This window comes from Phasianus colchicus, chromosome 7 (assembly GCF_987193195.1).
Source record: "Phasianus colchicus chromosome 7, bPhaCol1.hap1.1, whole genome shotgun sequence".
Taxonomy (NCBI): domain Eukaryota; kingdom Metazoa; phylum Chordata; class Aves; order Galliformes; family Phasianidae; genus Phasianus; species Phasianus colchicus.
This window is the reverse complement of record NC_143442.1, coordinates 31,364,313-31,388,350: the sequence shown is the minus strand read 5'-3', so window position 1 is coordinate 31,388,350 and position 24,038 is coordinate 31,364,313. Positions and strand designations below refer to the sequence as shown.

The 24,038-nt window shown below is 39.0% G+C and overlaps 1 protein-coding gene across 39 annotated transcripts in view; it reads left to right on the top strand.

The window, feature by feature from the left end:
- The window catches only part of ZNF804A (zinc finger protein 804A), a 455,187-nt gene that overhangs the window by 305,801 nt on the left and 125,348 nt on the right, over positions 1-24,038 (top strand). For all 39 annotated transcript variants that reach the window (XM_090144338.1, XM_090144330.1, XM_090144331.1 and 36 more), the window contains one exon: positions 11,832-11,975. In XM_090144338.1, the coding sequence (XP_090000464.1) occupies positions 11,832-11,975 (144 nt within the window). The remainder of the gene's footprint in view (positions 1-11,831; positions 11,976-24,038) is intronic.

Below are 24,038 nucleotides of genomic sequence, written 5' to 3'. Positions count from 1 at the left end.
TAGGTGGTGATGGTGGGCATTCCAACTGATAAGATGGGACTTTGTTAATGGCTAGACCCTCCAATGTAGTGGATATGCTGTTTGGGTGGTATGTGTGTTTATATACGTACACATGCAACTGTGAAACAGAATAATGATTTTCTGGTTTGTTACCTGCAGAGTTTACTGTAATTTTTCTGGTAATGATTTTCTTACCATGATTTGAAGTAGCAATTTTATTTTATGGGATGGTTCCTTTAGGTGCAAACGGCTACTTAAATATGCGTTAAAAGAATTAGCACTTTCACTTTTCTGCTGTCGTGCAGTGCATAATTAATAGCTGTTCTGTCTGCTAATTCAACTTTACTACTCCGAAATAGAATTTTAAAATACTTTGTTTCACATTTATTTGTGTGGCATGTAATTATGATATCATTAAGAATAGATACTAGAATCAAGGATGGAGGGGGACACGTATTTGTTAATGGAAAAAATAAAAGCTTTGTGCTAGTAAATATTTCACCAATTTATGAGGGAAAATGCTGTAGAAAAGCTTTTTAAAAGGTCAATGAATTTCTATTAAGTTGTTCCATTCTCATTGCTTTTAAAATTAAGTGTCCGGGGTCAATATTAAAATTTTCATTTTCAGCCTCTGAACTGCCATTTAAAGAGAAAGTGTAACAGTAAGAGTTACTCAAAGCAATAAGTTTAGACTCTTCCTTTTGTAAGATGCTTTCAAAATGGGAAATATGTACATATGTCATCAAATGCAACTCTTCAAAGTATCTGATCTGTCAGTGCTGTATTGATGGTTCTCCTGATGATTCCTGTGGCAGTTCTGGGTACTTGAGTAATGTTAGATAAAACAGAGAGCCTGTTCATCTCATGTAGTGCTGTGGGGCTTTGAATACTTCTTATTTCTTAGGAATGGTCCTCTGATTTTTCTGCCTGCAGTGTTATGTGTGCCTTCTTTCAGTTTGTGTGGGAGAGATAGCTGGTTAAAGGGTGGCTTGGGTTGAGAAGGAGGCTATGTTTCCACACAGATAGATTTTGCTTCCATTGAGTTGACCAAAATAACCATTTTCCTTGAATAAAGTGGTGTTCAAAGGCAGGTCAGATGGGGGCCTGGGCAGCCAGAGCTGGTGGGTGGCAGCCCTGCCCATGGAACTGCATATGCTTTAGGGGCCCTTCCAGTCCGAGCTGGATTCTGTGATTCTATGGTTTCTAGAGGTTTCAAAACATGTTTAATTAAATGTTAACATTTAACATGTTAATTAAAATGTTTCAAAACATTTTAAATGACTGTATTTAATAAACAAGGTGATAGCCACCATCGTTACTTTTCTTTCCTTACTTCCTTGCATGACTACTGACTTATAAAACTCAGTTTTATTATGAGAGTGTCACAGTCCTAAAAAAGTGCCTGAAAAACTCAAAAATTCAGACTGTGGAAAAAGTAATATAATGGACAGACTTGATAAACGTTCTCAGAGAAAGAATCCAAATAAAATCAGGATCCAGCAGAGCGCTGATTTTTTTTTCTATACTTTCAACTTTCTTTTCAAGGACAGAAAAGGTCATTCTCAGTCTGCTGAAATCTCTATTTCCTTCTGTTATTTTGGTTAGGGGAACTTTTTATGAGAGAAAGCAGCTAACAGACATAGCACCTGTTAGCTTCTCAGATCAGAGTTAAAGGGATGTTTAATTCATTATCGTTCTAATCTGTTTTAGATTAGAATGACCTTTTCTTGGCTTCATATTAAAGTCCCCTTCTTGAAAAATTAATGTTTTCCTCCATGTTGCATGTATTGATTATTAGTGGCTAGATAGTTTCTGGTATTTATTCATAATTAAAAATGCAGTAGGCAAGAAAGCAGAATCTGAAGGCATGTGGCATCTCTTTTTCACTGCATTTTGATTTAACCCTTATAAACATGTAAACGGAGGAACTGTACTTCTTAAGAATCTGTCAGAATAGAGGTATGGAGAAAATTGTTATTGATAGGTCTAAGATGCTGGGGTAAATCACCTCAGAAGTGGTGTAGCTGATGGAGGATGCTCAGATGTTTTGCCATGGCTTTGGGCAATCGCTCAACGAATGTCCAACTTGGATCACAACAGTTTCTGCACTAAGCCCACCCAAGAACTAGCTTTGTTCTGGTTTTTAGGGCTGAAAAAAATCCACTTTTCCTTCTGTATTTTTGCAGTGTTACATAAGCTGGACTTGAACAGCCAAATATTAAAAGATTAGAAAGAAGCAATTAAGCTTAGAAAGAGTTCTATAGATTGTACTGGGTGACGGAAGATGTCAGTATTGATTTTCTGCCACTTTCATGTCTGACCTTTTGGATTCCAGCAGATGCTCTTAAGAGGATTTTGCTTGTACCAAATTAAAGATATCACAGCACAATTGCTGCCTCATATTAGGAGGACTGGCTGAGCTCTTGGGCTCTGTCAATGCAGTCTTCTCGTATGTAGGAATGTTGTCGTTACTTGATTTAATGTGGTTCCATAGACAAAACCAGCTGAGAAGCTATTTATAAAAAAACATTAATTGTGATAAATGTAGTTCTCATTTACTTTGTTTTGTACACAAGTCATATAATTATAAGCTTTGGTTTGTAAAATTGATGACATGCAAGGGGATTAAAACATACCACAAGCTTTGATAAAGCAACGCTTCAAATGAAGCAAACCATTAAAAATATGCATGAAGATTTAGCAACATTGCTAGTGATGAAATTGGAAGAAAAAAACATCAGAGCTTTTTCTTCATTTAGCATCTTCTGGCAACATCCAGGCAGAGAACGCCTCTGTGAGCATTCTTTGCTGTGCTCCTGTCTGTAGGAAACAAATGTGTTGGCTGGAGTGGCTGGACATGGTTAAAAGGCTTTTGTCTGACTTCAGCAACTTTTTTACCATAGGATTGAGGTTGGTTTGGCAAAATGATTATTTTTTTATTTGATGCCCATCCTGCAACAATAAAAGGGAAATTCCTCATAAGTATTAGCACAGTTAGAGGCAACAAAGCATTGGTATGTAGTCTTTGCCATGTATAACCCTGTGGTGAGCTCGGGGAATTGGAAGAGACCCCTGAAGATGACCTAGTCCTCACAGCTCTTCCTGGTAGGGTCAGCACTACAACCACCCAGATTTGAGATTTTACTGTTTCATATGGATCAGATCCCTTGGGGATTTTTCTTTGTAAGACTGAGCAGGGCCTGGTGTCTTCCCAGATCCCTTTCTGCTACAGGAATTCAGCAGGATGGTGGATCGTTTTAGCTACTGAGTAGCATCTTTGAAGTCTGGTTTCTGAAGTTAGAATTATGCTGCCATATCTTTGTGTGTACATGTGCATGTGTGTGAACGTGAAACAGAAAACCCATTTCAGTCTGACTTTGCAAAGAATCTGAGATCTCAACGTTTTTAAGTTTGAAACACTTTTTCACTACTAGAGGATCTAATAAATGCTTTGGAAGAGGAAAAGACCACAGCATGAGGACATGATTTGTACATGATGGAGCATCCACACTTGAAACTCAGGCCCAGACGAAATCAGAATTACTGCAGTGTATTATCAACCATAGATAAGCTGGGATGCTGCTAATCTGTCTGCTATTATCAGCAGTATTGCAGCTATTGTTGCTTTTTAACACAAATGATGAGCGTGTTCAGAAATGCTAATGTCACTTAAGTCTCCATGATTCCTCCAGCTAAGAAAAAAAAAAGTGTTGTGCAACATGCAGTTTCCATGACACTGAGCATTTCTTTTTTGTTTATTCCTTCAAGGCAGCTGGAGCTTCTTTCAGCTAAAAAAGGAAAACTTTTGGCTGGGCAGGGACGGCTTAAGGCTAGATGAGAATTGAATAATCCGAGAAAATGAAGCCTTTGAAAACAAAAAACACACACGCACACAAACCAGAGAGTACTCATACACAAGAAATCTGTTTCCCTTACTGAACTCATTGAGCCTACCACTAATGCTGGAATCAATCTGTTTCTGTCCAGCACCTTGTGCCACTGTTTGTCTCTCCCTTCTGATCTCTTTTTCTACTTGCATAGGATCCTCAGTCTTCCACGTAACTTTTCCTACATGAGGATTAAGTGAAGAGCTTTGCATCTGTAGTTTTATGGAAACCTAAACTCATATGTAAAGTCAATAATGTTTTAATTTTTTAATTGTATATGTATATGAAGGAATTAATTATCTATTTATCTATCTATATATATACAAATACATATAGATTCCTTTCTTCCACCTCTGCCCCAAACTATTTTTAACCTACATAATCTTGCTGATTTTTTTTTAAATTACTTTTTTTTGAGGAAGCTTGACTGTGTTGTGGATGCACCTTATTTTCTCTGCACCTCTCTAAGCACAGTTGCATTTATGGGTGATGCAGGGCTTTTTTTCTCTCCTTCTCTTTCTCCCCCCCAACCCCCCCAAGGAAAAATTTAAATTTAAGTCTGTTTCTTATTAGGACTGTCTGTTTCTATGGGCTTCAAACCTGCAGAGGATTTTATCAGGCTCTTGACCAGCAAACACTGTGCAACAAAGGAATTCCTGTATGCTGGAGAGATTGGGTTTATTGAAAGATGCCAGAAGTAGTAATATTTTCCATTTTTTTCCACATTTTTTCTGACAATAGTAACAGGATGAACTTTTGCAAACAGTTGTAAACTTAAGCTTGTGCCTGTTCATAATTAATCAACTGAAGAAGCCAAGGAGTGTAATTCATGTGTTTCTTGTAAAAAAGTACTGTGATCAAGCCCTGTAGGATGAATTCCATTTAATGACCGTGCAGTGGGTTATGGTAACAGGGAGAAGTAGAGCGTTACTCTTGTTTGCATCTGAAGTGTTTTCCATCAGTGAATCAGACTTGTTGGGCAGAGGCGCACAAACCAGAAGCGTTTCAGACCTTAGCCTCTCTCGGATACCTCTTCAGTGGCCAGATATTTAAGTGCTTGTGGCGCATCACTTCAGAGCACATGAAGGAAAGCTAGCAGTGATGGGTCCCTGGAGCTATAAAAAGATAGGAAATTTGCATGAGAAGGTTTAATGGTCTGGAAAGTCACAGTAAAATGGAATCGGTATGAAGGTCTGTAAAGAAAACTTTTCATGAGTGTTTTCTACAGTAGGCAGTGCTCGGAGCAAACACATCAACTGTGAAAACTCAGTGGACCTGCTGATTTTAAAATGCAGTGTACAGCTTCCTTGGTGGGGCAAACAAAGAGTGTTCCTGGGTTTTGAGGCATTGATTTATATTTAAATAACTGAGTTATTTATATGGAAGTAGAATGGCTTGCGATTTCAACCTATTGTGGAGCGGTTGTGTTCTGGAGAGGAAGAAAATTGGAAGGGAATGTATTAATTTCAGTTCAAAATATGATTCTACTCCTGTTTGCTTTCCTTTTTTGTCCCACCCAAAAAAAAAAAAAAAAAGTTTTAAAAATATAAGCTGAAATAGAAAAGAGAAAATACAGGAAAAATAAAGTTTTGGAAACTTAGGCAAGAAATCGCTATTGATGATCATAATAAAAATCTTTGTAGAAAAAGAGCTGTTACAATCAACAGCCAGAGCCAGGGAAAATGAAATTGAGACATCTGATCTGAACATGCAAGTGCACAGGCCTCAGTGAGTGAGTTGCCCCACAATCCAATGCCGTGGTCAAAGTGAAATATATTACAAGTGGTGTCCAATTCTCTTGCTCCCGTGCCTCAGCTAACTAAATTGGCAATTTTACCCGGCCAAAAACTAACTGCACAAACAAGTCGGTGCTTGACAAGCTCTACAGCAACTTCTAACACAAATTAATAGCTACCAGTCAATTGGCAGCAGATTATCTTGAGATGAAATCAATCCTCAAGCCCCCTTTCACAGAATCACAGAATTGTAGGAGCAGGAATGGACCTCCACAGATCATCGAATCCAGTTCCCCTGTACCCTCTTTGAATGAAGGCTGCTGGGCATAAACATTGAGATTTGATCCAGTGTGGCATTTGTCTTCAGGAATGGTTTGTGGTCTGCTTCAGGGTTATGAATTCTGCAGGGGTTGAAAGACACTTTGTTTTGTTTAGGGTGGTGCTATAAGGGTCAGATATAAGAGCTTGATTTTCCAGAGAGTCTAATTATATTTGACACTTATGTGTCAAGGAAATTACACTGAGGAGGTATGAATGTCTTTAGATGCCTGCTATGAAATGAAATGCTGAAACTCAACTGCAAGTTTTCTTTAAATCAAAATTCTGTTCTAGTGGAAGCATATGACTGGACTATTTCAGGCAGACTAGTAAAGGCGGCTTCTTCTCCTGCTTATCATTTGACAATGATAAACATCCAGTGGGGAAAAAAAAAAGTTTTTCATCTAATACACATTTAAGTAAACCTTTTTTTCTTCCGCTATTAAACATTTCTACAGCAAAACTTTCTTCTGTTCCATCTTGTATGGACTGAAATGAGTGGTGGTGTTGGGATAGATAAGTTTTCCTTCATTATAAGCAAGCCCACGTTAGATTTCTCACAAAATGTTGGTGAAGAGCTCCCTTCTTACTACGAGTATCCAAGCAAAAATGTGTGTCCAATGTTGTCACCTTTTAAATGCATGCTCTGCCTGGAAATAGTTTTCAAATCGCTAGAATAAATAATTCTACAGATATATGCACAAGAGTCAGTTTTAATGGCAAAAAAACTAATTAAGTGATTTTATGAGTCCCAGTTAAAAGTAATTATACAGTTGAAAGTGCTTTAAGGAAGTTAATGAGACAGACAAATCTGATAACAAATTACTGTCTCATCATTAGCTTCCTTTACAGTTAATTCAATCCCATCATTGCAGGACACTACTCTGCAATGCGTTGTGTTCCAGTGGGCCCAACTCTGTCCCCATGCCCATCTATCTCTCTCTGTGTGGAGCAGGGGCACAGAGTTCCCCTTCCATTCAAATGACTATGGGTGGTGGTGAGAAATGGGATGTTTCATAAAAGTGAGGGTGGCATTAGGAAACCAGCAGCTCTGACTGGAATCAGTGAGCTATTTCCTTCTGATTTCACTATGTTATTTGTCCTAATGTGTGCCTAAATGTGAAATTCTGTCATAAAGCTGAGAATACATATGCAAAAGTATTTGCATGTCCTCTGTAGCGTTTTCATGTACACGCAGCAGCTTAGCAGCTCCTCGTATGTGGGACCTGTTTTGTTTGGTGCCTCTTGTCTGCAGGTCATCATGAAGAGAGAACAAAGGCAGAGTGTGTTTCTCTTTTTACTCTTATTTTTTCAACCCGTGATGTTCAATTTATGTAGGGGTCTCCAGGGTAACTATTTTTTCCTCAGCCCCGTAATCATCCAGTGCAGCAAAGCAGTGAAGCAGTGGGGTCGCTGCCCTTGGAAACTCCTTTGTCTGGAAGGAGCATGGCAGGTGGGATCAAAAAATCAACCAAGTAATATCTGATGTTTATGGCCCTGTGAGAGCTGTGGGTTGCTATCACATCTCACAGCTAATGGGAAAGTTTGAAGCAAGGTAACTGGGAAGATGTGACAGAATTGTCACTATTGTCCCTGCCAGTCTCCTTTTCAGCTTAGAATGAAATGGAAGCTTGCTACACGATAAGAATTTGTTGAGATCAATGAGGAATTTGATCAATGTATCTAATTCTTTCTGCTTTGGCCTCTCTGCCTTCGTGAAGCCAAGAACTTTATAAATAATTAGGTTTGGTGTTAGAGCACATTAATATTACGAATGCATTCTATTTTTTATTTATTCCTTCCAGTTCAGTGGATGATGTATGGACTGTTCATATGAGGGAAAAAAATGTGATATAAGAATATATTAAAACAAATGATACATGCTGAGAAATACTGAGATTGATAGCAGAGATGTTAGTAAATCGTACCTTTTATTCAGTGAAATCTGCTCCTTCTCACTATCTTTATAGCACCTAGCAGAGAGGAAGGCATCATTATTTGTGTCTGTAGATATTGCGGTGAACTGGCTATAGAAATGTCTGCTTTTAAGCTACATCTTTTTTCCCCTTGATTCATTTTTCATTTTCCTTTCTTTTTGTTGGGGTGGAGGGGTGAAGAGAAGGGTGGTAACAGCATGTTTTTAAGCAGACTCTAAAAATACAACAACTATATAGAGTAGTTTCACTAGAGCAAGAGAACAAGCTGGATTTTTTTTTTTTTTTTTTTTTGACAATGTTCAAAATATGTTTTTGCCTTTATTTTTTTGGCACTGGGAAAGAAAAAAAATGCTTTATATATATATATATATTTGTGAAGCGTAGATACTGTAGAACATCAGTCAAGTCTAATCTGGTCAAATCCAGAGGTTCAGACTAGAGCAGCCTGATCCCTCCCTGGGAGAACTGTACCAGTAAATACTCTGGAAGAAGGAGGTTGTTTCTGTAATACATTTTACTTTGCAGTGCCTGCCTGCCTGACCCTTTTATGTCTACAGTAAATGTGAAATAGCTTGCTGCAATAGAGCATGCTCACATTTCTCGTGAAGTAAGAATATTCACTGTGACAATCAGCACGGTGCAGGTGGTATTTCATAATTTCACATTCTTACACTTTTTCCTGCTCAACCTTTCTACAGGCAGTAGACATATGAGACTTTAATCTACGCAGCACTCCATAAAAACATCCTCCAGACTAAGGGATCCTGTCAACTTCCTAAAGTTATCCATGGGAAGCAATAAATGCTTCTGTTACTTTCCTCCTTTCTTTCTGTCCGTGCAGTGGCAGCAGAAGGTCCCATCCTGCTGTTGCAGGTGACACCCCTGCGGATGGAGCCTGTTCTTTGCACCATTTGTCAGATGCTTGCAGCAGCGTTTGCGCTTAAGGCTTAAGGATTTGGAGAGTGGAGAAGATGGATTTAGAGAAATAAAGCCAGCTGAGAGATGTGAGCACTTATTAGAGATCTTTCATATAAATTATGAAAGATGGCTCCAGTGAATTATAGCCACAGGCTTTCAGATAATAAGCCTTTCAGGAAAAAAAATAATGAAACTAAGTGACACTCAATTCTGAGTTCCACAACCAAGATGAATCATTATTCAGTGTTCTTTTTAAAACTTCCAGTATGGTTTGCAAATTTTTTTGGAAGCAATTGAGACTAAGCCCAGTAATAGTTAGCCATTTTAAATGTTTTTGGCCACTGCTTTACTCCTGGCATGTTCCTTTCCAGCAAGTTGCTGTCATTCCCGTCTGCAATCCATAGCCTGCTGCTATCGAGGTCCAGGGACTGTCATCTCTTACTGTCAGTTTTTGGGCAGCTGTCCCTCATTGAAATTCATAGCGCTAGCAAAAGCCTCCTCTTCCAAGGAAGTGCTCCCTTCCAAATCAATACAAATGGTTTAACAAGCAGAGAATCTGTCTGCATTCTCCTTTTTCCATTCCCTGTTCATCCTTTGAAACATTAACCTTAAAAAAAATCAGCACAGGTGTTTGGAGAGGTGGTTCAGTATTGTTTCCTGCAGGTTGGAATAAAATATGTAATTTTCATCTGGTAGTCATAGGGGATAATGTGAAGAAAGCACTTCATGTTTGATGATTGCTTCAAATGCAAGGCAAAATTGTGGAGAAATTCTTGCCACAATAGTACTTTGTTTCAGATTGATGCCCCCTGTCCACAATCAGTGATGCTTTTTGCCTATGTTTGGATCACGAAGAGTGTATTTCACCAGTGAGTTCTCCTGTAGCAACTAGTGCTTGTGTTCATTTGTATCCTCTTGTTGTCTTCTGCCAGAAATCAAGTGAAGGTTAGCAGTCAAATAGAAACTTCTCCTGCCAGCCAAATACTGTACAGCACCTGATGATACAGGTGATAAAAGAGTTGGAGAGGAGAGTACAGCTGGAAAGACTTTGGAAGCTGCGAAAAGGACAGGGCAGGCAATGTATGACCTGAGTCTGAGGGATGATTGAATACTCCAGAAGAGTTTTGTTCAGAGAGAGATATTTTGATATGGTTTATATAATTATGAATGACCCAGACAAAAGGAAATATAAAAAATGGATATTTGTGACCTGTTCCAATATGAGAATAAATAGAATGTCTGTTGGGCTTCAAAGCAAAGTGAAGAATAGAGTAGTCTTCAGTGAAAGGTCACTTTACCTTTGTTATACACAACAAAACTTTACGAGGTTCAAGAAGTTGATCTGATCTGGTACAGTCATTTGTGTATTCCTAACATCCAATATTTACTGGCTTTATAAATCTTGTCATAAAGAAACCCTATTTTTTCCTCTCCCGTGTCCATGATCAAACCCTGCTATTGTATTCTCTGTGTTTACTTGCATCTATTTTAGATGATATTGAAATATAAAATGAGCCTTCCCCATCAAAGAACTCCAGGTACGATGAGATTCTATTATTTTGCAGTACAGTTTTCACAGGGTTCTCATGTTTGTACTCCATTTGGGATCCATTGTGCATATCAGCTACAATTGCACAGATCCCATTCAGGTTACGTTCTGCTGTATAAGAAGCTTTTCAAAAATGGTGCTTTATTTCAAGAGGAACACAAATTACATAATTTTATTTAAGTTACTGCCCTACATCAGTATGACTTTCAGAACTCTGCTTGAGAACATGTTGTGCGATCTTTATACAAGAGAAATGAGTGTTTATTTCACTACTCTTGTCTTAGAATCCATCTATTTTCTGTTTTACTTTTCAAGTATCATATGTACTATAATCATCCCCGAAACCACAGTCTTCTCCTTTGTTGTGTTCTAAAAACCAGTAAAAACATATAGGGTCCCTTTGCAGACTGTGAGAAGTACTTTTGAGTTGTTTCAAAGGAGCCTCTGCCCTTAGAGGCTTTTGATACGTTTTCTCTACTGCTTTCTTAAACACAGGCATCTTAGTAATGCTTGAAGTGATTCAAAACATACAGTTTTGTGTAGCTATTACTGAAAACTAATGGCAGAGTTTCCAGGATAGGTTTCCATACGGCATAGATGTATTTCAAAGTGTAAAATATTTCTCTCTCTCTCTCTCTCTGTATATATTTTCTTACAGTGTTTGCTGCAGTTGGGGCTTCAACATGCAGTTCTATCTAAGACCTGTCAAAAGCAGAAAAGCAGGAGGCATTTCACTGAAGTCGACATGTTTAATGTATAACTGGTGCTCAACTAATTTGAGATGACAGACCATTTCCATGCTCTTTCAGAACTTGCCATGTTGTCATCAATGCATTCAGGAAAGGAAGAATATTGCTTGTATAGAACTTGTTCATAAATAATAAGCAAGGTTGTTTTAAATGCTTTTGCTAATGTATAGTAAATGGAGATGTGGGTCTTTCCTTCTAATGCTGGATGACAGAGCTTTGGAAGATATTCATTAACTCTCAGCCATGAAAGAATTCATCATGTTTTCATGTGTTTCTGTGCTCAGCGAGACACAGTTGAGGTTTTTCATTTCCTTTTTAAGAAGCATGCTTCATTGTAAAAGTGTGCTAACTCAATTATTGGAGTTTGTGTCTTTGTGATTATTCTGCTTAGGCATGTTACCTCCCAGGTCATCTGAACAGCTTTGTAGAAATTAACTGGAAAATAACCTTCAGCATGATAAATATTTGTATTTGGAAAGGACCTGAGGAAATCCATCTGTAGTCTAATGTCTGACAGAGCCCTGAGGGGAGCAGGCAACTAAATAGCAAATGGAAGTGTGCAAATCCTGAGCCTCTCAGCAGATACAGTAAATATGTGCAATGTAACACAGCAAATATGCGAAGGCTTTTAGTTACAGAAGTGTGTAAATGTTTACAAATATGATTAACTGCAAAGCACAAAATCCATTCGCAGCATCAGAGGAATATACTAAAATTACTTTTCCATTCCCCTCCAGGATTATGCTGAAAAGAAAAACACGATAGCAAAAGCCCTGGAAGATCTGAAAGCCAACTTCTACTGTGCTCTCTGTGACAAGCAGTACTATAAACACCAGGAGTTTGACAATCACATTAACTCATACGATCATGCTCACAAACAGGTAAGAGGAATCTCCTTACTATTTAAACTTCATTTCAGCAGGAATGTTGACATTTTTGGTTTCAGTGTCCTTCAGGATGGCTTGAAAATCACAGTCGTCAGATTTCAGATTCTGGAAAAAAGCAGGCAGTTTTCATAGGAACAAGTTGTAACTTGAGTATTTCACAGCCAAATTTCTGAGATGTAAGAGTAGGGAATGCTTTAAAGGAAATGCAAACAGTTGAATGGTAAAAAGGTACAAGAAATGACAAAAAAAAAAAAAAAAGTAAATGTAGAACTTACTTGTCCTCAGTTTATTTTTGCACGTCAGTAAGTACAGTGGTATATTTAAGAGATGATGGGGAAGCGTTTGTGTTGGAACAGGTGTGGATACAAAGCTTGGCATACTTTCTGGTAAACTTTCTTTTCAGAGCTGCATCTGTGTGAAATGGGCTATAATTTTCCTTAAATGTGCTGAGTTTAAAAAGCCTTCGTAATGAAAAGTTTCTGGCTCAGTTCACAATAAAATATGTGTTAGGTGTTAAACATTGGTATTTACAGTTTTACTGCCACATTTTGTCACTGCACCTCCAAGTCCTGTATCCTGCTTTTATAACATAAAAGGAAGAGGCAATGCAATTGTCTCGTAAGGCAGCAGCATGCCACTGCAGCCTGATGGTCTGCAGAGTGGTCAGCAATGTACTGTTCAGAGAAAAATGCAGCACGTCTTGACTTTGCCAAAAGGATATGTAATGGTATAACCATACAGGAAGTTTCTACTTAGTCCAATTAGCTAGTAATTATCCTTTATCTTTGTTTTTATCTGGTGCAGTCATAAGGTTCTGGATCAGAATCGATTGCTTTTCGTTCTAATTGAATCTCCTGCAGTTTCTTTCAGATGCTATCAGCCTTAGATTTTGTGAGTTTTAGATTCATTGTTGTGAACTACAAAGCTGCAGACCTCATCAGCTTTAGGAATGTATGAGAACCTGGAGGGAAAGCTATATTAGAAGAGAAATTCGTAGGTAACTTCATTGCATCCTAGAGAATGCTTATTATGAGTTGCAAGTATTTTGATTTTAAATACAGCTGGAGCTGGTCCTTCAGGCTCCATCACACAACATCACCTCATTTATGGAATGCAGGGGAAAAAGTGATGGGCAGACTCTTCCCCACGTGAACTCTCTTAGGAATTTCAGGCTGCTCTGAAACATTTTCAAATAATGAGAACCTGAAGGCTGCAGTAATTGCTCCTCTACCTATTCAGTATTGATGAAAATGTACTTTGAAACTGAGGTCAGGTATGAGACTTACTTCAGTGTTTCACACAGCTGCTTCTCTTTTTAATTGCTTTAGACAGGAGATGCTAGCACTGCAGCAGCAGCATTTGGAGGAGTGTGGCAGCTCCTGTACCTTTTGAGTGGTGGCTTGGGGTGTCAGTGTTTGCATTTGTCATCTTAGCTGGTGAAATTCAGTAAGCCATCCTCTTCCTATGTAAGATAATCACAACTCCTCTCTTTTTGGTGGGAAATCAGACAAAGGTGGCCAGTTCTCCAGCAGGACAAGTTGTATGGGTGCTTGTTTGGACAAAGAGAACATTTTCTGTAATACAACTAGAAAATAAGGCTATCGATTCCTGAGATTAAGATATTAAGTCAAGTTTAACCCTTCTGGAGCTTTTCTTTTGTGGCTTTGATTGCTGTTATAAAAGGTAGCCATTCCCCTTCCCATATTTCAGTGAAAAAGGAGGCAGGCAGCAAATGCTGTGACCTCTCTCTGATTTTCAAGGATTTAACACTAAGTCTTTATTTGTGAGCAACCTCATTTTGCTAGAGCCATTTGCAGATACTGCTGTAGGATGCTCTGATTTTGTTGTGAACATTCCTAACTCAGTGGCAGAAGTTTTCCAGCAGTTTACTGTGGGAGGTGAACAGATGACCTGGGTTTTGCCTCTTAGTTGTCTCTAACTTTCCCATCCAGTCACATTTCTACTAATAATGAGCAGGTAGGGGGAAGCACTTACTAAATAATAAAAAAAAAAGTTTCCTCTGCTCCTAGAATAGCTGTAAGCACGTGCAGTCTGTTCTGTTTTTCTGCTCCCAGCACAATGTCCCTCATATGATCAAGTGGCTGAAACCTCTGTCCACTGATTTCATCCCAGCCCATCCCAGCCTTATTTAATCCTAACCAAGGATAATGTCAGCCATGCAGTAGCTCCTCAGAGAAAGTGTTCATCACATCTGTATCTCAGTTTTATTGTCCTTACTTTCTATCAATTCAAAGATTTCTAGCACAGTAATATCCAGGGTTAAAATACAAAACTTAGTAATAAATTGTAACATTACCTTTTGGATTGGGAACCCCATACTGTCAGGAACTGCTCGTGCTTTGATTTGTTGTCTAATATAGGTTTTGCACTCGTATAGATCCATCTGACTAGACCAGAAATAAAGAATAGAGCAAAAGTAATTTTATTGGCTAGAACCTGGAGGAGTTCAGACCAATATATGGGAATCTGCACCTGCCTCTGTTAGTGCTTTCTTGGTCTTAGCTTTGACAGTATGGTTGGGAGGGTAATATCTCTAGCCTTTAAGAAATACTCCTGGAAAAGCAACTTGAAAAGTGGTAATGAAGAAAAATGAACTCCTCTGTTTGCTTTGAAAGCCTGGACAAAAAAAAAAAAAGAAAGAAAGAAAAAGAAAAAAGAATTGAATATAGGTGTCTTTAAAACCAAAAGTTTTCTGTGCCCAATTCAGATAGAAATGTGACAAAGGCTGAACCTCTATTATTCAGTGTACTAATGAGAGAATTCCTGTTTGATAATGGCGATGTAAAATAATGGATTGCGGTTTTGAGACCCATCTGAGGACTCAAAAGCATCTGTATGATTTTATGCATTTTCTTAAGCATTTGGAAGCATACAAGGAGCTTTCTGAAGTGCTGTATTCACACAGGATAGCAACAAAATTCTGCCCGTGCTCCTTGAAATGCTTCTGTTTTGATAAACGTGGCAGAGCAGCAAGTGTAAAGCTGTGAATGACCTTCGTCTTTTCGTAGCCTTTCGGAGGCGGTGAGTTGTTTTGTCCTGTCAGTGGATCACACAGCTGGGTTTCCTGCATCCATCATTCCTCAAGAGGCTTGTTGCTGCCAGAACAAAGTGCTATTATTCTTGAATGTGAAAGTCTTCCTCTCCATCCCAGACCTGATTTATCACCTAATATCATAGCAGCACACCCGGGTTTGATGTACTTTCCTCTCCCTGCTTTTCTGTGTATCGGAAAAAAAATGCTGCGCTGAAAGAGTCCCGATGTATTTGCATCTACATATGCAAATACAATCATTTACGTAAATTATTAGCAGGAAACTTTTCCCACAGAATCAGAGGTCGTGTTGCAAACTCTCTCCCTGGATGAAAATGATCTTCTCGCTCTAAAAATGTATTTAAAATTTTATGGAGGTACTAAAGTACAAATTATAGAGGAAGACTAAATTACTAGACACCATTGTTCTGTATCCCAGCCACAGTGTGTACATTTTCCTTTACTCGTTTTTCTTCTTTGCTCAGTTTTAGAGGTTAATGCCAAGTAGATCAGAGAACATTAATCTGCAGCCCATCAGAAATCTGACCTTTGATCATCTTGAGCGCATGATCCTCAGAATAGATGTTCTGTTTGCCTATGCAGCATGTGTAGCTCTCTTCAATGATATGGAAATTTCAGATGGGAAATCCCAAACAAAAGCTGCTTAAAAGAATGTCTTAGTTCTTGGAGTACTCTTGGGGACCACAGGAAATTGGGCAGGTGGATGGTTGGCAGTGGAAGCTGTGTCTTGGTAAAGAGTGATTTTAATATGCCTTGCTGCTTTTTATTCTCTGTAACTTCAAAACAACAGAAGTACCTGACAGAAGTAGGGCTTTTCTGCCCCTTACTTGGCCTGCATTCCCATCTGTTTGTGTTGGGTTAGGAGGAACATAATTTAAATAGGTGAAAACATGGATTGCAGCAGCTCAGTCCCCACAGTTGCTGAAGTGAAAGATGTTTACTGGAAGTATTTTAGGTTGCTTTTTCTAGGCTGCTCTTTGCAGGCTGAGTCCCACTGAAGCTATTTGGATCAGACTAAGACAACACATCCATCTTAGAAGCACAGAAACAATAATTCTCAAAAAGGTATATTCTTCCAGAGCAATGTGCCAAAACTGAGCTTTGTTCTAGTACAGAACAAAGCCTTAAGAGCTTCAAAAGACATTCTTAGGAGTTACTTCATAAGCAAAACAAGCATGTTGTATGTATGTGACATAACTCGTTGCTGCTGGCAGTAGCACTGCGTTTGCTTGGATCTTAGTGCACACTGAGCCCAGCCAGAAGGGATGTCTAAGATAACAGAGCAGACAAGAAGGTCATAGGGGAGTGTTCACGGCCATCAACATCCCCGAGTGATGAAAGAAATCCCTTCTTTGATCACCAGCTGGGCCCACATGGAACAGAAGAAGGCATGGATCTCCAAGTGCCAACCCACTGGGACTGGGGGGCTGAGGAACAAAGCCCCCTTCCTGCAGCACCTATTGCAATATCTTTTCCTCTCCTTTGCTGTGTGCTTCATTTGCTGTGTGCCCAATGAACCATCAGTCTGGAAATCAGACAGTCAGGATTCTTGTGGCCAAACTTCCAGGAATGGAGAAATTTTTGTCTCTTCGCTTAGTTCAGCTTTTTTCTCAGGTTAGAAGACAGTGATATCACTGCGTGCCTTTATGGGCAATCTTAACTTTTCTCAAAGTGAAGCAGGCATAAAATAGGATTTAAATGATTTTATATGAGTATTTGGCTCTTTCTAGATGTTATTTCCCACTCACAGAACATAATTTTTCATTTCTGCCTGGATTGAGTTTTTTCCCTTAGGAAAAGATGCTTATCTTTTCATTTCTTTTTAAGTATGAAGGGAACACCAACAAACATTCATCTGTGTGTTCTTATAGATACATGTGCATTTGTAGCCCACACACAACCACAAAACACCTCCTCCTTTTCCAAAAATAGGAACATAAAGGAGGATCGCTGCTGTGTGGAAGTACAAGAACGTACTCACAGCATAGCACCGGAGAGGACTGTCTAAGGGGATTGTCTCTGTGGCTGACTGGCTAAGAGGTGAGCTGCTCCTGCAGAGCCCTGCTGTGCTGTGAGTGCCCCCGGGGCTGTGCTGCTGGCGTTGGGTGCCTGGGGCAAGGCAGCGCCTGGGTGCCAGCTGGGATGGCAGAGCCTGTCTGCAAGTTAAGTAGGCGATGTCTGAGAGTTAGCTGGCAATGGCTGAATTTATTTGAGGAGGAACTTCCTATGCTGTTTCCTGAATGAAAGAAAAAGCTGATTTATTTTTCTTCCTGTTTTTATTTTACCTGTAAAATTTAATTCTGTTGGCTCCTTGACAAGTTTCACTGTTAGGGAATGTTTAGGCACTCTTCAGCTCCAAACGTACTGACTCTTTACATCAGAGTATTCTTGAGTAAAGTACTGCAGAATTCAGTCTTGTTGCTAACCAGCCTTCTGTTTCTTATCTACCAAAGAAAATGTATTTAAGTATAATAACTGTTGATGATTATAACTTTTTTTTTTTTTTTTAATTAGAAGGAACTTCTGTACTGCAGTTGACTTATTTTTCCCAAAGAAGTGTTTTAGAACAAACATAATTACTGTAGAAGAACATATACTCTGCCTGGTCCCATAGATAGTCTGCAAACAGAATGTTAAACCCCATCTGCTGGTACTTGTGGTTCCACCGGAAGCCCTTTCTTTAATACAGAGCTAGCCCTACTCAGCTGTAACCCCTTCTGAGCTTATAAACATGGTGTTTACTCTCATTTCTTTCATTTTTTCTGTTTTGAATTAGTGCATCCATTGTCCTTTTCAATATCCCTGTCAGTCCTTAAGCTGATAGAATATCCATATGCAAAATAAACACAAATATAATTCATCCACCCATTGCCCAAGTGTCATCCTCAGGTGTGTCTGCATAGGTGTGTCACTCAGATCACTGTTAGATGTCCTGGTGCAGTCCCTGCCGAACGTGCTTCGGTTTCCATCATTATATTGGCTTTTGAACTTCTAGTTATTTTAATTTTTTTATAACATAAAACCTGTGCACTGGAAATATAGCTTGTCTAAAAGAAACCACAGAGGGAGATATAGTGAAATGTGATTTACTCAATATGTCCTGTGCATTTATCTCCCCAGCATGCATTTCTACTGTCGTGTGCTTCACTATATTACTGAAAGCCATACTCAAAATTTAGTTGAGCTTCATCAACATTCAGTTGAATTTCATCAGTGCATGAAACATTCTGTGCTGAAGTCAAGGCAAGTTTTAAACTTAGTTTTACTATATCAGTATTTATCCGGTTTCTGCTATTTGGCCAATGTTGTTGCAAAAGAAAATTCTTCTTTCTATTCAGCACAGAGATAAGAATGAAGATAATAATTGAGGTCTGAAATAGGAGGTGTTATGTACATGATTCCTGAAGCACCCTGCATATTGTAATGCATACTTTGGCATAAAGTATTCCAATGGAGAGAAATGATTGAAACCTTGACTTGTACAGTTTTTGAGATCAAATGAGAGTTTTCCTATCACACGCTTTGTCATGTCAGGCTGTAGAGCAGCCAAGCAATTGTCTGGAAGAAAAATACTGTTTTTGTTGTTGTCATTCATTCTTGAACAAAATTGCTCTCCCAAAGTTATTTAAGTGTTATTATGGCTGCAAAGTTCGAACCGATCAACTTGAATACATTTTCTGTAATTTTCTCAAATTCCAAAGGCAATCCCATTGCTGTCCTGAAAGTAATCAAGTAGAATGTAGATTAAGTGTAAGAAATGAAAAGCATAACAATAATTTGGTTGTTTGCTGGTTTTGAGTTGTTAGAGATCAAGGAAAGGAATATTATTTAAGATGAAGTTCTAAGTTTTCTTAAATGAAAGACAGATGTATGTTGTCAGTAATGTATTAAATTCCAACCTCTCAAGATAATTTGGTTCTGTGAAATTAACTTTTTCTTTTTTTTTTTTTTTTTTTTTTTTTTTTTTTTTTGCTTAGCAGCCTGTGCATGGTGTTTTACTTGTGGGAGCTCATTGGGAAGGACTGAGTAACCTTTTCAGTACAGGGTGCACTCAGTCTTACAGCAGAAATTGCATTCTTTGCTGATCCATGCAAAATCGATTCATTTCAGAAAGAGCTGGTTCTTTTTCAAGTTGTGGTTCTGACCCATTGGTGAAACACAACATTGTGATTTGTGTTGCCTTTTGGAAGGAGATGTGAGTAGACAGGCAGTATACATAGAAGTGATTCCCCATTTCTTGGAACAGTCTAACTGCAGAGCCTGTTCTGTGTGAGCTTCATCGGTTAGTTGGTCTTGATTTTTTTACTTCTCAGTTACTGCTACAAATTTAACTGTCTAGAAGAGATCTGAACAACTCACTAAATTGAACTTTCCCCACCCTCACACAGCATGTAAAAATTTTGGAACGAGGGATGGTTCAAGGGAGCAGTACTGCGGCTGCTCCTGAGCTCTGACAGCAGGCAGACAGCAGCCCTTGTTTAAGAACTTTTCAAGAGTTGGTGAAAAAAAAAATTAGAAGTGTGCTTGTGCTTCTCCCATCAGTCCTGTTTTGAATCCAGCCCAGCCTCTTCCTTCATTTCTAGGATACCATATGCTGTTATTTGAGAAATAGCCCCTAGTTTCTCACTAGGCTTTCATCTATGCCTGCTCATGACAAGCATCCTTGTGACAAACCTCAATTATTCTGCAAAGAGCCTTTTATTTCCTTCCAAAGACTCCATATGTGGCAGAAGAGTTGTGGTTTAACATCAAGTTATGGAAAGCGCTACTGTCTTTTGGCTGAATTATTTTTGTATCTTTCTTTATTTTAAGATATTCTGCATTCAGAAGACAACGTAAATACAGCTGGGCTTTGTATCTGTGCCTCTCTTGCAGGCATCCTTCTCTTTCCTTGAAGGAAACAACAGCATGTTGCATCTTTTCTTAAATTAGAACTGACTGAAACCCATGGTACACCATAATATAAATAATGAATAATATTAATTCAAGCTCATTCATTATTAATGCTGCTACTTTTAAATGCCCAGCTTCCTGCTTCTTTCATGCTGCTGTCATCTTGATATGCTAATGCTACCAAGAGTTCATGCAAAAAGTTAGCTGTGTAACCTGCATCCACTTTTCTGTCGCTGAAAGTCAGAGAAATGACAAAAATCTATTAAATGAAAAAAGAAACACTTCTTAATGATTTTTTTTTTAACTAATCACCCTTCTTTGCATATATTTTGTATAGCTTTAAAATTCTGTGTTTATATTAACAACTGTATGTTTGCATCTGGTACAGACAGGATCTCACTGTGTTATATCACTTGTGACCACACAGAGATGTATTAGCCTACAAATTCCATGAGGGAGAGAAAGGAAACCTGAGACTCAACAAAAGTGTGGAAGAGAAGGGTTCCAGCACTACCAGCTGTTAAAGAAAACTCCCTTAGGGATCAGCTCATCCCTTCATCCCAGAAGTGCATGTTCCTCCCTGCCGTTATCGGTGTCCCTCTCTAGCTGTAGGAAAGCAACCATTCCTCTGGCCGACAGGGCTCCAGTTAGAGTGAGCAGTGCTAGAGCAAGGCATTTGTTTAAGGATGCTTAAGGTGGTCAGTAGCCTTTCTCTCATAGACAAAAGATACTGTATATGAGATGGGGCTGTCGCTAAATACGATAAAAAATTGAATAATAGATACATATGAAAATAGGTTCTCACACGTGGAAAAAAATAGAAAAAAGTAAATGAAGCATTAAAATGATGCTTATCAAACTCCTTATCCTTTGCCTTTTCTTTCACTAAGCAAGCATTGAACTAATCTCTGACATCTGATTTATAAATCGTGGGCTGCTGCCACCTCATCCTCTGCCTTGCCTCTGCAGTCCTACTTCTCTACCCCAGCAAGGGACTTTCTTCTCTGCCATCTCAAGGCTTGTTTCTTGTTTAATGAATCTTTATTTTTTCCTTTCTTTGAATATGAGGATAAGGAATGCTACTAATGCGGGTTACTTCATTTTCTGCCCTTGTTCCTGCTCATAGTTTTGCAATTCTAAGGAATACCAGAATTAGTACGTTTACCTGGCATCAGCCTACTTTATAAGGTTGATAAAAGGGTATGAATTGTATAATTAGAAATATATTAAAAATAGAAGCTCGCTTAAATTGCTGTAGTTCACCTGTGAGCATTATAAACTTGTTCCTATGGCCAGATCCAACGTAACTCAGTTCAGCTCAGAGCTGGAAGAGCAAAGATGCTCATATAATGACTAGGAGATCAACAACTGAAAGAGTACTCTGCAGGTATTGTATATAAAGAGACGTGTTTGTTCAGATGCTTAGAAATAGGTCAGGACTGAAGCAGCTGTCCATTCACCCCATGCCAAGATTCCTGCGAGGTGTATGCTGTTCCCAAGCCCGTTTTAGGATCTTTAATTTGTTTTTAAACTTCCTCAGAGTGAGGAGGAGCAGCTGGCTGCTCAAGCAGAGCTCTCATAACCGAAAAATAGTATTTGCAGCAGGGGCAATTGGGCAGACTTAAAATGGTATGTGTGGATAACCTCACTTTTGATGATGAATCGGGGGGTTGTTTTACTTCAGTAAGGATGGATAATGTCTTAACTAATAGGTAGTATTTCCCAAATTACTCTGTGGGTAGCGGATTTCTTTTAAATACTGCTGTAGTATTTTGCTTTGGTTCTGCACACCTGTCTGACTGTGAACAAAAGGAAGATAAAATAGCTAATGACTAATCTTTCTGGCTTGATTAGCAGGAAGAGCAACAAGGCAAAAATCATGTCAAACCATTTTCCTTCAGCAACAGAGGAGAAAAAAGCTTGCATTAAGACGTAATGGGATTTTAAAGCTTTTTCTCCGTTTTGTAAGGATCTGGGATAAAATTCAAGCTTTGATAGCTGCTCCTCATGCAGTGTGGGTTCACCTCTACATGGAGGCTTCTGTGCCTTCCTCTGTATGCATGGTGAGTTTGAATCCTTTGCAAATCCCTTGGGATGCCATCTGAATGGAGATGCCTTTCTGAGCACTTCACTTTCAGCACTCATTTGTATGTGTGTGTTTTGCAGGGGAAAAGATAGTCTTCATAATAAAAATCTAAACCACTAGTCACTGCTCAGAGCACAGATGATTTCTGCCAAGTAAACTGCCTGGTACGCTGCTAGGGGAAATATTTTCTTGGACATTTGTTACTGCTGTCATTGACATTGCTTGAAATATAAAATAATGGTACTGTTGCCTACCATGACAGGAACTGTGAAAGGTTTTGGCCTTTAGTACACTTTAATGTGTGCTGTAGAAATAACTGCAGAGGAACTGACACTTCCATTTATTAACTTGTAATTGTCCAAAACAAATCCCGCTTTTTTCCCCGCGCAGCAGATTGAAGCCTAGTATATGTTAATTGTGCTGGCTCTTCTCCCGGCCTGACACCTTGACAGCTCTTGACAGCTCTTGTCAGCTTCTAAAAGTTACTCTCTTATGAAAATGGTACCTCTGCTGGGTTATTCTCCGATAATGGCTTTGCCACTTATCTCTTCTGGTATTTTGGATTTTATGTTTTAATTCTTACATCAAGGTTTACACTTAGCATTGCCCCCTGGCAGGAGAGTGTTTTCTAATGCCTAGTGGTAGGTCAGCACTCCCTCTTCAGAGACAACACAAAAATTAAATCCAGCGTTTCGTTCTGCAAGTGTGTGCCTGGAGCTCTTTGCTAAGGCTCAGGTATTTGCTGTTCATTAAAGAAATGAGGTTGTACAGTAAACTGATTTATTAGCTATACCACCCAGTGCTCTCATCTTATCAAATCTCACGCTGCGCAGACTATAGAGCATCTCATAATTTCTGGGGGAAAAAAAGGCCACTAATTATCATTTGTATGCTACAGGACACGACAGCGTTTCAGCAGGTGGCACTTTCTCCATTGAGTCAGTACTGGAGTAATATAATTGTGTTGCTGGAGTTGCTGCCTTCAAGACATAAAACTAAGACCTTGACCACCACAGTAATTGAAGTTTCAAGGCTGCTTGCTTAGGAGTGAGGATGGTATCTCTACTTAGTGTACTGGCCAAAATCCAGACAAGTAATTAGATTGTGTTACATGAATCCCCCCTGTAGCCTCTGCTGATTACTGTGCCTTCTTCCCTTCCTGTCCTCACTGCTAGGTGTAATTGGTGCACGCCATCAAACAGCTGCTGTGGTCTAAGTCTATGGTGGCTGCATTTCAGTGATGGATGTGATACAGGTGTACTCCTCTGCTCCAGCACCTGAAAAAGAAAAGAAATTCTTGCACTGTAATTTATTGGTAGCAGAAAGATAAGTTTTGGCAAGAAAAAAATACTACTTTTTGTCTTTGAGTTTCAAACAAGTGCCATTGGGCTAGCACAGCCTGTTTGGGTTTCCTCATGCCTTTTGACAGACAGATGAAAAGTTTTTAAGGAACTGAACTGCCCTGAGGAAAGAGGGAACGTCTCAGAGTGGGTATTGCCTGATAAGGGACAGGAGAGAAAGGATTACTACTGCATGGCATGGTGAGCAGTAGTTATTCAGGCCATGAAGAAAGAGGCTCGGTGAGAATATATTGGCTAGCCAGTGTTTTTCCAATAGGAACTACAGTCATTGAACTAAGCAAATGCAACCTGCTTCAAAATGAAGAAAAGGAGGTGGCTCCGTATACATTACATACAACATGTATGAAAGTCCTTGTCAAAGTATGATGTAAGAACTAAATGTGTCATTGGAGGGGATGTGAGGATAAGAATTGGAGAAGGGCTTTGCTGGTGATTGCTGAAGTTGCAAAAACCTCAGGAAATATCTGGAGCAAAGCATAGCTTTAGTGTGGAAGGAGAAGGGACTCATACATGCTTCTGTATTCTTTCTGAAGGCTATCACAAATTTTCCAAGTTTATATAAGTAAAATAAGCTGCTTTGATTGCACTTCCTATGGAAACAATTGCCAGAGGAGGTGGGAAGTATGAGTGTAAGCAGAGCTGGG